The 17,651-nt window shown below is 43.6% G+C and overlaps 2 protein-coding genes across 2 annotated transcripts; both read right to left on the bottom strand.

The window, feature by feature from the left end:
* Positions 1–4,430: 4,430 nt before the first annotated feature.
* lig4 (ligase IV, DNA, ATP-dependent) lies at positions 4,431–8,636 on the bottom strand. Its single transcript, XM_063211596.1, has 2 exons — positions 8,344–8,636; positions 4,431–7,390 (listed from the first exon to the last, which is right to left on the bottom strand). The coding sequence occupies exon 2, from the start codon at positions 7,375–7,377 to the stop codon at positions 4,648–4,650; it is 2,730 nt and encodes a 909-aa protein (XP_063067666.1). The 5' UTR covers positions 7,378–7,390; positions 8,344–8,636; the 3' UTR covers positions 4,431–4,647.
* A 1,283-nt stretch (positions 8,637–9,919) lies between these two features.
* rpl24 (ribosomal protein L24) lies at positions 9,920–15,825 on the bottom strand. The gene is made up of 6 exons (XM_063211595.1): positions 15,779–15,825; positions 15,575–15,650; positions 14,234–14,344; positions 13,669–13,805; positions 10,603–10,666; positions 9,920–10,041 (listed from the first exon to the last, which is right to left on the bottom strand). The coding sequence occupies exons 1-6, from the start codon at positions 15,781–15,783 to the stop codon at positions 9,961–9,963; spliced, it is 474 nt and encodes a 157-aa protein (XP_063067665.1). The 5' UTR covers positions 15,784–15,825; the 3' UTR covers positions 9,920–9,960.
* Positions 15,826–17,651: the final 1,826 nt, after the last annotated feature.

The following is a 17,651-nucleotide window of genomic DNA, read 5'->3' as shown; positions in this document are numbered from 1 at the left end:
ATACATAAGATTAGCCTACAGCAATAATGCGACATGCCGGGGGAAATGATTTTCCGGCATGATTCTGGCCGGGTTACGCAAAGCACGCTGGATAGATAAGTGGACGTTGGTTAGACTGAAGGACATGCTTGACATTTTCTGAAATGTAACGCAAGCAAGCAAGCCCAGCGATGCGCAGTAATGAAAAAATAGGTCTAGGTACGAAACAGAGTTCATTCTTATTCAGTGTTACAGACGGGTATTTAGGCTACTGTAATTTGTGCACATGCGTACGGGCAACAACATACTGGGAGTAGGTATGCAATAACACATTCAGTCCATAGCTGAAGACCTTCGGCAGATCAGAAGAGAGCCTCGCTGATAACGCAATATGATACACCTAAATAAGACACATCACTTCACTGCACATAAGATCGCACGGATGATTTGTTTGGCAAGGAATTCGGTCTCACACAGCTGCCGAGCGGCACGACAGGGCCGCCACGGTCCAACACTGCCCAGATGCTGTCTTCCTTCAACGGATCTTGTTGTCTTGCAATTGGAATCGAAGTGAATCACCACTTACCGAATAGCTTTCTACTCGCAATCTGTCTGTGTGGTCAGGTTGGTCCATCTATGACAAGAACTGCCCCATGCAGGTAGGCAATGAGTCCCTCACCACTTCGACTGGCCTGGGCATCACTGGTTAGGCGACACCTGGAGCCCCATCACGGCTGGAAGCGGGTTGAGTCGTCTGGTGCGTCTACGCACAGGATGGGCGCGCCAAATCCGTGACGTCGTCGCCCTATCGCGCGCATGCTGTGGCTGCAGGATCAGTTTATCATTACAAAACCCGGGATTTGATTGGTGTTGTGTTTCCCAGTGTAGCCTACTGTATTTTGGGAACGGTCTACTGTCACCATACGCACATAAGAGATTTGTCTAGCCTAAATGATTTTGTAAATGATTGTCTAGACAGAGAGTGGGCTTTATGTCGATAGCCTAGAAAGGCAGAGGAAGGAGCAGGAGCGTCTTGCAGACAAAAAAAAACAGCTTTAGACATTTGTATGCATTTTTTAAATACAGTAGGCCTATGTGTTTATTTTATCTACCACTGTGGAAATGCACACGCATTTGGTTTTATACAGATAATCAAAGGTGGTGTGTGTGTGTGTGTGTGTGTGTGTGTGTGTGTGTGTGTGTGTGTGTGTGTGTGTGTGTGTGTGTGTGTGTGTGTGTGTGTGTGTGTGTGTGTGTGTGTGTTGGGGCGCCGCGGGGGTCAGGGTGGACAAAGGGGTCAATTGCCCTGGGCCTGTAACTTCAGGCTTCCACCAATTCCTTGTAATGAAGTCATTTGAAAGATGGTTAATAAAGGGAACATTATTTAAGGACAAACCTGCTTGACATTCAGAATCAACAGGCGGGTCCAGGATACATTCATAAGTCTGCTGAACCTCATTCTTAAACACCTTGATGGCTCCAAGACCCGTCTCATAACATACTTCTCATCAGCTTTCAACACCATCCAGCTCCATATAATAATAGTAGGATAAATCAAACCCCCTCTAGCCAGTGCAAAGGAGTGTGCTCAAGTTCCATCTACTAAGGGTGCATTGTCCCCTCCTTCTTGCATAAGATGTGCGCTACCACCATCAGCGCTAAGGGAATTCTATTTATTCTCAACCTAAAGTCTCCGAAAGGTCTCCTAAGGTCTCCTACAGGGGTGCTCACCCGACCTCACATGGATCCCGGGAAAGTATGGGCTTGATTATTTATTTAAAGTGCAAATCAGTTTTTGTGCTGTTAGTTTTGTTGTTCGCTGAAGGGGTTCACATACTTTCAGACAGTACTGGTACTGAAGCCAAACCTCCTCTAGTTCTCTACTAGATTCTAGTTAGTAGAATAGAACTAGGTTTGGCTTCAGCACCATGGACAGTGGCCAATCAAGAACTCAGAGCATCAGAGGGTGCTCCATGGCATACGCCGCTGCTTGAAAGTATGTGAACCACTTGAGCTAACAGCAAAACTATAACTAACAGCACAAAAACTGATTTGCACTCAGTTGTAATGCTATTACAACTTATAAAAGACACTTTGCAAAACGCACCAATGCAATCCATTGCACAACACTCTTTTGGCATAGGACTGTTAACACAACTCTCGGCTTTGCACACAATTTCCAAATGATGAACACTTTGCTGGAAAAACTATACACATTCATGGATATTTTGTCTGTTCAGTAATTTCCTGTAGTTTAAGTACAGTAGACTTGAATTGTTTGTGCTTGTGTTTTGAGATGCTTCAAAAAATATCTTGCAAATTTTTGTTGATGAAAATAAAAAAACATCCATGATTGAAGTCACATTCTCTGTGTGTTTTTTTATTACAAGTAGGCTATTTATGAGAAAAGTGTGCAGGGCCTAGGCAACAGGTTGCTGTGTGCCCCACAGGAAGGTTAAGTTCATGACAAATTGACTTACAAATTGTCATAATTTTGAGCCAGCAATTAAGGCTAACATGTCTACCAACTGTACTGAACATGACAGATTCATTTTTTAGTATTTCATCTTGTCACAATTCTGCAGTTTTTCACTGTTGGCCAATTGGAGGGCCCCTGGCTAGTGGGGGGCCCTGCAGCCATACCTAGCATGTGCATCAATCCGGCCCTGAAAGTGTGATCTACATTGTGCAAAGAAAAGCACAAGCTAAAATAAAGTGTGCATTATTTATAGGCCTATTCGTGTATTGAAGTGTGTGTGTGTGTGTGTGTGTGTGTGTGTGTGTGTGTGTGTGTGTGTGTGTGTCTGTGTGAATTAGCCTTGTCTGTGTGAATGACAAGTTTAGACAAAAAACACAGATGTTTTTTGTTTGTTTTTTTAAACAAAGGTGTACAGCGTCTGCTAAACACGTTTAATTTGCTATCAACAACGCTTTGCTAGTTTGGTGTGATGCTCTTGTAGTTGTGTGTAGTTCTGCAAAGGCAGCCGTAAACAGAGCCCAAGATCTAGAAGGCTCGGTCATTCAGCTGTCTCTAGAGCCCTCTGGTGGACAAAAGAGGTAGCACAAAATGGAACGTACGCCTGACATTTACCTTAGGTTGACCACTTCTACCCAAAGCACACTGCTCCAAAAACAAGGGTAACACTGAAACAATGCAATGCAACTCCATACTTCTGTGACACCAGCCTGTCCAGTTATGAGGAAACACTCATTGTGAATCCATTTTACCTACAGGTGTACACATTAACTAGCAATGGGTAGAAATTAGAGACCTATACGCCCCCCAATGGGGTCTATCAGTGTGACAGTGAAATGAATAATTATTGGATGGCCCAACATATTCTCCATCTGAACAGAGATTTTTTTTTTTTTTTTAACTTCGTCACCAGAACAAGACAAATGTATTCATCAGTAGGGTGGATTATTGTAATGACCTTTTCATTGGCCTTGCCCAAAAACCAAGTCCTTCAAAATGCAGCAGCAAGGTTATTATATTCATGCAAGGAAGAGGGCCTTATTGCTCGTTTTTCTATCACATAATGATTAAGGACCCTACTCCTACCTCACAGACAGGCTCCAAAAATGTGAGGCCGTTTTATCTGCCCCCAACTTAATTGTTCTATTATGCGATTTCACATGAAATATGCCGTTTTGTTAGGCAATCTTAGCATTTACATTTACAAAAAACTTAAGTTCTATTTTCAGGGGACCTGGTGAAGGTGGGGACTGTTGTCAATATACCTGAAGTAGGCTACAGGGAGAAATCCTCGTTTGTATTCATAGACTTTGTAAGTGGCCCTTCTAAAGCAAAGGGTTCCCCACCTCTGCCAGACATCTGTAACAGTACAATTCCACATCCAATCATATTTATATGCATGCTTTATTTTCCATATTATATGGACACAAGCTGTTATGCTGTCCGACTTGGAACCTCCTTCCATTAGACATAAACACTGCTCTCAATTTATTCACATTTAATTCCAGATTTAAAACCAAATTTCTTGCTAATGCTTTCCATTAATACACTGTATACTATTGTTTTATTAGAGTTGTTATTACTGTTATTTCATTTACACTTATGTTGTGAACTCTTTGTAGTTAGGTTTAACACCATTCTCACATTGTTTTAGAATACATATCGTTTGCAGTTTTATATTTTGTCTAAATTCCATATTTACAAATTGTAAATTACAATGCTTTATCATTACTATGTAAAGCACACTCTGTTACCTTCTTGTGTATGAAATGGGCTTCATAAATAACTTTGAGTTGAGTTGATGAAAATAAATCACATTATAAATGTCACTCATGCAGCAAAAAAGAGGACTAGTATCTGCACACTAGTGGTGGTAAGTGAGGGCCCAGGATAAATATTTCAAGCAACATCTTTTCCCCTAAATAAAGGACTTTTAAACTCGAGCCGTGAATATGCATCACATAAACAAAGGGGGAAAAAAGAGTCATTTTTATTTAAATCTTGTGAAAGTACAAAAATGTGCTGCTCAAGATGTATTCTTTACGTATATTAGTTGCACCATCAGTCATATTGTACACACACACACCTGTCCTTATCCCTTCTTTATAAACCCTATTATGCTGTTACAAAATGTGAACAAGAACATGTAGACCTTCAACCTTATATTTTGGTCTTCGTACTTCTCTATATTCTCACATCAAGTAGTCCACATCATTTTGTAGATGGCCAGCTTGGATGGAGTCAGTAACCCACGAGTCTCTCACAATCTTAAATTTCCTCTTAAATTGTCGTCGGAGTGTCCTCATCACCAGAACTCTTGTGTCTTCTGCAACAATGACGTGAGTGATGCCTTCTTCAAGCCTGTCCACTACAGTACCTCCATGAAACCGGAACTCGAGTGAACACGTGTCCAAGCAAGAACCTGGAGTAGCACTCGTAGGGTCGTGGATGTCTGTGCAGCGATCCACATAGGCTGTGATGGGCCTGAAGAGGCTTGTTGGCACGTCACCCCAACCACACTTCTCTTCCACCTCCCCTACACAGAAGTATTCCAGGTCTGTGTTGGATATCCTGCTGAAAACCTCCCTGAGTTGCGGTGGATCTGTCTCGACGAAATAGCTGTCCCCGTATGGGTCATATTCCTGGGCAAAGTGCTCCCGTGTGGATGGGGACGTGTGGATCATATGCCTTGGTTGCCACGGGACCACCTGCATCTGGTGCAAGCATTCCAGAAGCCAGCTGGCCCAGACAATGTCGTGTTGATCAGCGGAGATGAGGTTTTTCACCCTCATATTCTCGACCCCTGCGATAATACAGTATGTGTCGTTGCCAGGGTTTTGCACCACAATTCCGCCACATCGCGCCAGACTTTTCTCCAGCTCCGATTTGGAGTGTTCCTCACTGCCGTTAATAACACAGAACTCTACATCTTCAAACATGTCTGATTCCTTCGTTATGGCAGACAGGTCCTGAGACTTGAAGTGGCCAATCACGTCCACAGCTTTCTTGAGTTTAGGAAGGATCTTCCTCTTTTTCCTATCAGGTTGCCCTTCCTGCATGTGAAAGTGTCTGGAAGCCAGTTTTCCAGATGCTTTGCTCTGATATTGATTCAGCTCATTTAAGGTCATGCACTGGTGCCACTCTTTGTCGTCCCGAATCCTTTCTATGCGAGGGAAGCGCAGTGTGCAGTTCGTCTTGTACATGTCACTGGTCACAATCTCAGCTGCCTTGACTTGGATGATGACAGACTTTGATGGCTCAATGTACACCTCAGGTTTCTCAGTGGCGCACAGTATAGCGGCGGGAGGGTCACTTTTGCGGTACACCTTCCAGTGTTTCGCCAGCTTCAGTCCAAGGTTGTATAACTCGTTCATCGTGTAGCCAGAACCAATCCGTGTGATGGTGTGGAAGACTGATGGCTTCTCCCCGGGAGGGGGCGTTTCTGCCACAGCACACAGGAAGTGGGACATCATCCCTCCTCGTCTGCCTTTTCCCCAGTAACCACCAACAATCAGCAAGTCCATCTCATCCATGAGGCCATCGACGTACTCTGGTTTGATCTTCAACCATCCTTCCCCACGTTTGTCTGGTTTGTAGATGGACATGGGGTCCTTCACCATGATTCCTTCTTCCCGATTGTCGATGGCTTCATTGAGGGCACTGACGACCTCCTGTGTGGTGCTGACCTCGAATCTGGAGACAAGCTGGATCCGACCTTTCACTGGCGTAAGAGTTTGCAAGAGGATTTCGTGGCGCTTTTTGAGAGGCTCATTTGCAAATTTCTGGTCGTTCAGAAGAAGTATGTCAAAAACACAAAAACACGTTCGCATCTCTGAATCATCCATTAACTTCTTTATGTCAAATCTGCTACCTTTTTGCGTCAGTGTCTCGGTCATTGGGTTGTAGGCCATCATCTCACCGTCCAGGATACACTGCACTACGTGAGGTTTGAAAACATTGTGGATGTAAGGAGTGAGGGAGCCCTGAACCGGGGAAGTACCAAAGTGCTCGGAATACTCGAAAGAATTTCTGGTGTAGTACTTGTACACGTCTCCGTCTTTGTGCATTTGGATGCGTTCGCCGTCTAGTTTTGTCTCGACGAAAAAGACCTTGCCATTCATCTGTTTCTCCACCTGATGGATGTTGGCCACAGCTGCCAGCATGGGCTTGAAGGCAGAGAAGATCCCGATGGAGACTTCGCTGAGGGACACCGCAGGGTCGTGTAGCTGCAGACACACCTTGCTCAGGTCGGTTGAGACATTGTAAAGCTCCGCAGCGTCCCTGTGGAAGACCTGGAGCACCGTTTCCTTGCTTATGCCAAGCTTCATGTCCTTCAAGATCATACGGATCAGCCATTTCTGTTCCAAGGCAGAAGTCTGAGTGATGAGATGGAGAAGGTTCTTTCTGACCTGGTCTTTCTGCTTTTTGCCGTTGTGAATCGCAACAGAGTCGAGGAAGTTGTTCACCTGTCTGACGGTGAGCTCTCCCTGGTTGTTGCAGCGCTTCTTCAAGACAAAGTAAGCCATGGCTGCAAAGTCCCCTGCCTCTTCCTGAGAGGTCGTCGGAGCACGATAATTGAGGAGTTTGTTTGCCTCTGATCCAGCCTTTGGAAGGCCCAAAACGTCTATGTAGAGTTTGGCCAGCATATTCTCCTTGATTCCGTACGCCATCCTCTCTCTCTCAAAGGAAGGGACGATGAGGCGCATGGCAGAGTAGAATGAGTCTGTAGTCTTTGACTCCTGTTTGTGTAAAGCAGCATGAAATTTCCTCCAGGAATCTACAAAGTCCTTCAAATACTTCACTTTGTCTGGACGTGTTTTTGCCCTTTGGATTTTTTCAAGGGTAGAACAAAGGTGAATGAAAGGCACATGGTCAGCCACTCTGTCTTCAGCACCAGGGCCTCCTTTTGAGTTTCCCTCCATATTTGGGCAAAACCTGAAATAAGAAACACAGGAAATTAAAAACAATAAATGATAAATAATACAGTGCACTTCTCATAGACACTAAGGAGGACAGTCAGCTTTTTTCTATGAACCATCTGCTAAAGCGACACCGTGTCATTTTTGGAAATAAGCTTATAAATGAGTTTTACCTTTCTCCTGTACTTCCAGTCGTTTTCTAGGTATGACTCTCACTCTCTGGGTATTGCTAGCTTGGAGGTAAAATTTGCAGTGCCAGACTCAGAGAACGGCAGGAAGAACAGGAGAGGTCAAACTCAATTATTTTACAGAATTAGAGGTGAAATATGGGGTTATTTACAAAAATGGTACAGTAGCCAACCGCTTTAAATCTTTGACTGTGTGGTCTGCAGGGAAAGTAAGAGTTGGGCACATCAATGCACAGACAATACAACATCTGCTGCACTTAACCAGCTCTCAAATTTACATTAATACCATATGACATACAGGCATCTACCTAAACTATTTGTTGACCAAAGACTGTTTTGCTTGTGAGCTGCAATGACTCAAAAACCAATGGCAAACACTTGAAGAGAAATTAATTGTAGGTCATCAATTGCAATTAAATAAATAATACACACACAAAAAGTACACAATTATGCACTACTGTATATATGGCACAATCCTTAGTTTTTCTGATTTTCCTTAGAATAGAGAGAGAGACAAAGATATTGTTCTTGTTGAAAACTATCTCCAGCTCAACAAATTAAAGTCCATAATTCATAACAAGGTTCGCCATGAAATATAGAGTAGAAAAAAACCCTTCTGCACAAAGTTGGCAGTATGTCCAATACATTTTGTCTTTGTTTTGCAGAGATACTTTGACCACTAAGATGAAACGAAAGAGAGAGAGGGAGTTTTGCAGTTTCATGATTATAGGCCTACGGCTCACCGCTTCGAAATATAACATGCTTTTATTAAGCTACTTACGCCGGTCCGTCTGCCACTTGTGGTTGTCAGATGATTAGAGGAATATAAATTTCCAATAAATGTAAAGCCCTTTGAAAGAATTCTCTATGGTGCAAGTGAAAGTAGTTTCTTCCGTGTCTGTCCAAAACTTCCGGTTACATTCAGAAGTGTGAAGTCAGCGACAACATGTTCAGACATGTTCTTTCTTCCGATTTTATGGTATTTGCGCCCCCATCTGGACCGGCGTTATATTAACCAAACACATGTGTTTCTGTTAGTCTGTCAATCGAGGGGCCACTACTTCAAATTCCTCCAAGGGCCGTATAAACACAAACCAGGATTTACCCCAGCACTTTAGGCCTACATTGACGGCAGCTGCCTTTGAAATAGACCCCACCGTCTCATATAATGTGTATTGCAAATGTAATTCCTTTACAAAACATGTCACATTTCATGTGAATAAAATTTTTATCAGGGGCCGGATAAAATCCTCCGGGGCCATGAAGGCCCTCTCCAGGCCCCACACCTGGCCAAGCCTATTGGTTTTGGCTCTAGAACAAACTTTCGTGACTTTTTTTTCCAGTGTTATACTCAAGATAGGACAGTGAAGAGAGACAGGAAGCGAATGTGGAGAGATGGGGTAGGGACGGGAAATGACCCAGCCAGGCCACATTCAACCCCTGGGTGCAACCCTTGGGCATACAAGCCCAAGTGTGTGTGTCTTGAAGTCATTTGTGCATAAACCAGTTTTGTTCTTATATAGGGCTTTTCAGGCATTGATGACAGTACAGGAATGAGAAAGGAAAATAATGGACACAGCCAGTGAGGCTTCTGCAAATGACCTCGGGCCAGAATCAAACCCCAGTCGCCGGTGTAGCAGCTGGACCAAGTCAGTCATGTTCACCATAACACGACAGACAAAGATATGCTGTGGAGTACTGTGTTGTTTAAAATTAAGTCATGCTTAATTTAGGCCCAGCAGCTCAGTTTCACTGGTGATGTTTGTTCACTTATTCAAGTGTGTGAACATGTCTCTTGCACTCTAATGGTAGTGTGTTCTCATCTCGCTCCGACTTGTATATTGGTCTAGAGTTCCACATCTTCCGGTCTTGTTTGTCTTGGTCATGGACTAAGAGGTCTTGACTAGATCACTTTTTTTTCTTACTGAACTTAACCAGTCCAAATAATTACCATTATTGGTTAGTATATACTTCACTGTGTCCAACACACATCAATACCAATCACAGGGGGCTCTTTACCATCGTTTAGCCATTTAACAAGGTGGATGACTTCAATGTACTATGAAAACAAATTTGAATATCTGAATGTCACTTGCTCCCATTTTGCTCCCTTCTTCCCAGTGGTGTTTCTCGTTCTACAGATTTAATCTGAAGTTGGAAAACCACACTGAATCTCGACAATTGCAAAACTGATAACTGCACCCATACACATACATAACTTAACCGACATTTAATCAATGCAGCCAGATTGTGACATTAAATCACAATAATCAACCACAAATGGTGACTTTACTAGCCTAAATTAAATCAGCTCCATAAAACAAGACCACTTTCCACTATTAAAGACAGACAAAAGCTGTGTTTCCTCCGAGTATTTTATTAATAAGGACTCAGAATATTAACGTTTTCCTCCAACACGGGGGGCGTTGACTTTCATGGGCTTGGCAATCTTCTGTTTGGGTGCTGCCTTGGTAGGAGCCTGGACATGGGAGTACAAAAGGGACATTTGTCAGTTTAACAAACATTTATAAATTAATAACTCAACACGTTGGTAGCAAATACAACAAGCACTGCGGATAGCAAATTCAGCATTACAGGGGATATCAAGTGCAGAATGCAACTCCATTGAGGTAAATGGGACAACTTATTGAAGAGCACCCTCAAGAGCTGAAAGCTGTGACAGAGTTGACAGGTAGAGAGACGATGTTCGGGAAAGCTAGGGGATTGGGCTGCCTGACTAACTTTGAGCATGTCAAGACTGCTTCAAATGTAAATAAACCATGCACCCCATTAGAACGTTCTGGACACCAGAAAAGGCTGATTAGCATATGGACCATTTCACAAACCCCCATAGTAACACTGGCCATGTTTATAAGATTTTTTAAAGTCCAAATTAATCAGAATTAAATAGTTATAGTTTGTATTGCGCTTTAATTCAATTACAAATTGTGAGGCGTTTACATGATGCAAGTGAAATTAAGTTTCATTCAGAAGAACTAAATGGCACGAGGCCAATGTGAGTGAATACAAGCAAGATTACCTTGGTGCTTCCTGTTGAGGGCTTCTTTGTTGTCTGCTTAGCCTTCTTTGCCTCCTTAGCAGCCCTGTAGGGAAACAAAATATTTTGAGTACAGAAATGCATTCATGCCAATCATTTTAGGTCACTGCAATTTATGCATGTCCTCAACTCTCGAATAAGAATCAATCTGATGTTGGTCAAACTATGCTGATTATGCTATAATGACCATATACATAACACTTGTGCCTATATCCAAAGTTACTGTCATGTTACAGAGTATTGGTTACAGTCCCTGGATCAATGTGCCTATTAGGTTAGGTGCCTTGTTCAAGAACAACTCAGCCATGGAGTGCGGTAGGAAGTTGAAGGGTGGAAATCAAAGCCCATCTCTAACCACTAAGCCATGGCTGCCGGGCACACACTTTGCAATATTTTCAGTCACAGGTAGGTATTCAGCTCGGCTCTGGCACACACTGTAAAAGAATTGCAGGGTTTTAAAAGTTCACATCTGACAACTGGCACAATAAATCCCCCAGGGTTGGATGTGAGCAGAGTGCTCACCGTAGGACACCAGAAACCGAACTGTGGATGACAAACTCAGAAGGATAATGCGCGCCTAAGGTGGAAGAAAGGATGCGCTCCGTAGCACTGCTTCAATTGTGCAGTTAACTCACGAGGGGCGACAGGATATAAAATAGTTTTGATCACCTCAGCAGCTGACAGTCATATGGCTGCAAAATAAAGTGGCTTGTGGTTACCCAACTACACAATACAAGACGGACGATTGACCTACGAATGATCCAGAAATCACCCAGATTCCCAAGAATGGGTAGAAACAAGCACCTAGGCATGCAGACTATTGACATACATTTGTGAAAGAATGGACTTCCCTCTTCCTTGCTACTAAATATTCCAGTGTCACCTGTCAGCTTTAAGAAAATGGAAGTTTGGAAACAGCAACTCAACCACAAAGCGGTAGGCCACATGAACAGACAAGAGGGTTGAGTGGATTCTGAGGTGCACAGAGCAAAGAGTTCACTGGCTTTCTGCAGTCAAATCAAAAATACTGGATAAGAGAAAGATAACACAAACCACGCCCACTCAATGCAAAAGCGTGGGCTCAAGTTGGGTCTCCTAAGGGGGCGTTGTCCCCTCCAAGACATGCGCTACCGCCATCTACAGCGCTAAGGGGACTTGATTTATTCTCAACCTCAGGACTCCGAAGGTCTCCTAACCGAAGGTCTCCTAAAGGGGCGTTCACCCGACATAAAGTGGATACCGGAAAAGAAACAAAATGACGTTTCTTGGTTAGATCCAGTTTCTTTGGTCAAATGCTACAGAGCTTCAAACTTCCTTCATATGACCTTCAGCTTTGCCCACGTACAGTACACAGAGGGCTTCATGGAATGGGTTTCCATGGGCGAGCAGCTGCAGCCACGCCATAGATCACTAAGAGCAATGCAAAGCTTCAGATACAGTAGTGTTGACTGGCCTGCACAGAGTCCAGATCTGAACCAAATTGAACAGCTTTGGGATGACTTGTAGCGGAGACTGAGAGCCAGGCCTTCTCAACCAAGGTAAGTGTGACCTCAGCAATGCACTTTTCAAAAAACATATACACTTTCCTCAACCTTCTGGACCTTCCAAGAAGAGTTGAAGTTTCAATATCTGTAAAATCTGAGTCATCATATTGAACCCTATGGGTTAGTAAAGGGATGGTGCTGAAATTCATATGCGAGTTAAGGCTGGAGACTCACTACTTTTGGCAATATAGTGTACATCTCAGCCTGTAACCTGCTCATTGGGAAATTTGACTTCGATGAAAGATGTGCCCGTTAGACCATGCTGCATCTCGTTGCTTAATAGAAGTCTTGACTAAAAAAGGGACACTTCAGCCCATCAATTTGTTCGTTATGCAAACGGTTTCTTACACCAGTCCAAAAAAATTACAATCCAGGACACATCTAAAACTGGTATGCATTTACCAACATGGCTATGGAGCCGTCCTATTAAGAAATTCAGTCAGGTTCCAGACAGAAGTTTCTCTGTAAACTTCCACTCAATTCCCTCCACACTAGGACTGGATCGGGTCTTAGACTGGGACAAGATTACTCATCTTGCCATCAGTCATTGAGCAGGGAAAGGATGGGGCAGATTTTGCCTGGTTACCACCAGACTGAATCACAAGTGAAATTGGGTCTGGTGGCCTGCCTATTGTAAATTCTGTTAGGGGGCAGAATACTTCGCCATTATTACGCTTCCCTGCTCTGATTGGACGGAGACAGGGACCATAATTTGGTCCATTATGAGTCATAGGGCCCTTCTCAGAACCTAGGACAGTGTCCTTCCAAGTGTATCAGCCTAATTAGTCACACCCAGTGATTTGGATACTCTTTATTAGTCACACCCAGTGATTGGATATTCTGTAGAGTTCATCAAACAGTATCCAATCACTGGGTGTGACTAATTAGGCTGACACACTTGGAAGGACACCGTCCTAGGTTTTGAGAAAGGCCCACAGTCCCCATACGGTCTTTCAGATCGGAACGACTGTGTAGAACTAAAGGCAGCATGGGAGTTCCCAGGCTAGGGCAGATTGGGTAAAGTAGGACAATCCAAACCAATAACAGTTTCACCATTAACAATTCCAGGCCCTCTGTGCAAATGAAAACAGAAGATGGGTATGGCAAGACCACAGGGTGCATTTCTCGTTACCATACTTGCTATCTGTGTTACCTACTTTGATGTTTGCAATGCAATTTCCAATTGGTAAAAGTGAACCTGGCGAAGCACAAGCGAAATGAGTTGTTCACTAAATGAACAAAATTAAAAGGCAGCAAAATTTTGTCCACTAGTAAGCAACCCAGGGTAAGTGCACTGCTCCAAGGAGCTTCAGGCACAGTCCTTTTGGGGGCAGCAAACCTTCTGTTTCTGAGCAGCATCCAACTGCATAGCCAAGATTAAAGTGGTGAAACCGCAAAAGTGTTGCACTGTTCAACACTTAGACAACATGAGTCTATAGTACCCCGAAATGCTGCACCGGCTGACAAACATTCAAGGTGTGCGGGTCCTTGCAAAAACACTCACCTGATTGCCTGCTCCCTTTGGGCCTTGCGGACCTCTGGCTTCTGGTTCCTCTTGGCCATGATCTCAGCCAGTGATGCTCCAGTAATGGCCCTCTGGAACTTCACGGCCCTACGAGTGCGTTTCTTCGCCACATCTTCCTGTAAAGCACAATTGAGAAGAAGAAAAAAACTTGTTTAGGTTTTGACTACTCTGAAATAACCAAGACTGCAGGGAATATCTAGGTAGAAATAATTGGGGAGTACACCGTAACACTAAATGATCACGTTAACCTGGAAAAGCATAGTACGCATTGGTGTGAAAAGGTTTTCCCAAGTCACACGTCTTTCAGCCTTTCTGCTGTTATGTCAGCAGTGTTTTTCTCTTTAGTATATTCTTGCCTAAAAATACAAATAATTGATGCAACTATTGTGATTTGTCACACCAAAGGATAGGCTAGCTGTCAAAGTGGTCAGTGAGACTGAAATCGTTACTCGTCACAGCCAATTTTTTACCAGCATTTGGTTGGTGCCAATATCAACCTCTGATCTGTGCAATGTAAAGACATCTCCAAACAAATGATACTTACAGACTGTCCCTTCTTGTGCTTACGTCTGTAAAGCACAGTCCAGTTGATCTGCCTGGGATTCCTCTTGGCCAGGAAGGCGGACTCGCACTTGGCATTCAGGAACTGGAATACCTGCCAGCATAGGAGGAGGACACAGCAAGATACATCAACAGTTCCTAGATAAGGACTAACTTGAGGTCATCAAATCTCTTGAATCATCAGCTTTTAGCAAAACCATCAGGGATGTTCTGTTACTTTCTGAGTAGTGAGGGAAGAATGGCAACACGTTTAAACCCAAGCATTGATCATTTTAGTCAAACCGGTTGGTCATCAGTTGATCATTTGAAAGAAACGCATTAAAATCTTGTGACAATTGGTGGAAGACTAGCGCATCTCTTGCACTGTGGCAGGCATACAGCAGATATTTCAGCTGAGTGACATTTTGATGAAAAACAACAGAGTTCCACCATCCTTACTGAAAACTATCAGTGAATTTACAAATGCGGTGGACACAGGTTCGCCTGCACGAGCATCAAAAGTAATGAGCTCAGTCAGTTTGGCATCAGACGTATCAACTTTTCAATTGCATATACCTGTACTCATTTCTTTGCCTCGTCTCCAGCAGACAGGAGCTGGAACGAATGCACATTTATAAGGAGCCTCTGACATGAATACATGCAGTCTCACGCATCACTTCCTGCTTGATTACGAATAGATCACAACAGAATGCATCCATCTTCCAGACTGTTAATAGAAATGTTACAATGTACCAACGCCAACACACACGCTCACTTTCACAAACTGCATAGACTCACGTCTCCGTAGCACAACTGCTTTCATAAGATCAACAGCAAAACATCCCAAAGTGTTATGTATTGAGCCTTGTGCACTCTGCAAACGTGTTTGCGGTTATGCCATCCTCTCTACACAACACGGAATAGAAGCATTTACTACTATGCAATGGTCATCACTTAGCATACGACAACATACATGCTTAGCCACTACCCCATGGTCGTTTGACAGGGAAGCTTCACACCGTTTAATCCGGCGGTAGTGTGACAGGGGGAAAGACTCGTTTAGTTTCCTCCCTTTAGAAGGACATAGTAGCACAGAGCTCCAAATAGTGGAATAAAACAAACCAGAAGTGAGAGCTAAAATGCTACCACCGGTTGGTAGCCAAACATGGCGGCACCTATGCAACTTTGACTGGGGCATTCAATGCTCGAACCAACGGGTAATTACACTGGTTTACTCTCGAGCATTCACGAAGAACCAGTAACCACGTTATACAGACACAAAAACGGGTCAATAAAAGAGAACCTCTTAAATTGTATCACTCGTAATGTGAACACAGCGGCTTACCTTTCCGTCAATTCTGGCATAGCGCCGCCCATGACCGGGGTAGATCTTGTAACCACTGAAGCTGCAGAGTTCGACCCTGTGTTCAAAAAATATTTGGAAAAACAAAACAATATTTAGTGGCAAAATGTCATTTTGCGTTTATTATGAGCGATAAGGACGATAAGACTTCAGATGATAAAGGATGCTAACTCGCTGCGCACTTACTTCATCGTGGCGATTCAGGCATAGAAAGAAAGAGAGGATTATGGGTAATCGAATAAGAAGGCCTCTCTGCGCTGCTTCTTCAGGTAACAAAAAAAGGCTCATTACCGCCACCAACAGGGATGGAGTGTGAATAGGAGCTGTCAGGAAAAAAAAATAGTCAATTAGAATGGATTTTGTTTGTTTGTTTGTTTGTTTTTTGTTTTGTTTTGTGGTTGGTAGTAGTTCTTCAGTAAGTTAGGGCCTCAGAAAAGAATGCTTTTATCTGGCACCTCAAAACCACATGACAGCTTTTACTCTCATCCAGTTCTGTGGCACCTAGCTGAGGCCTTCCTGCGCAGTCTGCCACTCTGGGATATCTCTGTTTATTAACTCAAATCTTTTACAGGTGGGCAGATATATTTGGCCCTCCATGTTTGTAGTTTGACCGAGCTAGGGCTGACTGCAGATGTCTTATTGGGAAGTTACCACTCAGGAACGCACAATTAACATACACCAGAGCCGCTCTGTGAGCTAAATTAAACACGTCAATATCAAAACATTTATCAAATATAAAAAATATAAAAAACAAATACTTGGCACACCTTCTTCAACAACCTCAGCTACCTTCGCTTTTGGTCACTCTCGGTGTGCATCTTTTGGCTACATCACAGAAGCGGTAGAAGTTCCTTGGAAAAATAACACAATGTCTTTCAAGCTCCAAGAGGTCTGCAGATGAGGTCAACGGTGGGCCTATTCACTATTTAAAAAAATAATAAAAAAAAATACTCAACTCCATCATAACAACATTGCTATGACAGTACCAAGGGCCAAATATAGCCATGGCACTTTTGGTAACAGTAAGGTTATAACATAGGCTCTGCGCTAAGGGGTTAATGCCAAAACATCCATGTCTTTTCCAATTCAAGTTTGACAGGTCACAGATGGGGAAGATGCTGACAGTCCCACCTCACCACTGCTCCACACACACACACACACACACACACACACACACACACACACACACACACACACACACACACACACACACACACACACACACACACATAGCCCCCTAACCCCATGCCCTCGACATCACATATACACATACAGTATGCCTCCCACAGTCCACACACACTCATAGCCAACTCCACTCCTCTCTCTTACATATGTTACCCAACACTCAGTCATTTTTTTCTCTCTCTCCCACAGCCCATGGCCAATCAAATCTTCAATTAAAAAGCAAATGCAGGATGCCAAGCAGAGTTCAGCAGTAGAACATTAGATAACACCACCCCCACCCTCCATGCCATTGAGCTATTGATCTGGTCCTTTATCCCAGCGGTAGGCCTAGGCATCATACTGCTTCTCCTATGCTGAGCTGGAGCGTAGAGCGGAAGGTTGCAGGCAGGGCTGGATTAATGCACAGGCTAGATATGGCTGCAGCCTGAGGGCCCCCAGGCACAGGCTAGATCTGGCTGCAGTAGGGTCCCAAAGTGTGTGGGGGGGGGATTATAATTATGACGCCATCTATTTCATTTTGTTATGAAATTTGCCTGCTGTGTGGGGGTCTATACAGCAACCTGTCGCTTAGGGGCCTCAGGCCCCTGATTGCGGGTTCTACACCGTCTACCCCAAACATCCCAAGCTCGCGCACGCGCGCGCACACACACACACACACACACACACACACACACTTTGCATTTTAAGCAAATAAACAGTTTGACACCATTACACTGCACAACAACAGCTTTTATTTATTATTTTTAAAATGACAGTGGTCTATGCCGCCCCTAGCCAGACCCACCCTGAAAAAGTCACAGGGTAAGACTGAGCTAGATCATAAGAGCCAGAAGGCATATCTAGAGTTTTTCTACATTCTCTATAAGGCCTATGC

This window comes from Engraulis encrasicolus, chromosome 12 (genome assembly GCF_034702125.1).
Source record: "Engraulis encrasicolus isolate BLACKSEA-1 chromosome 12, IST_EnEncr_1.0, whole genome shotgun sequence".
Taxonomy (NCBI): Eukaryota; Metazoa; Chordata; class Actinopteri; order Clupeiformes; family Engraulidae; genus Engraulis; species Engraulis encrasicolus.
Note: the sequence above shows the minus strand (reverse complement) of the source record. Positions and strands in the feature narration are given on the sequence as shown.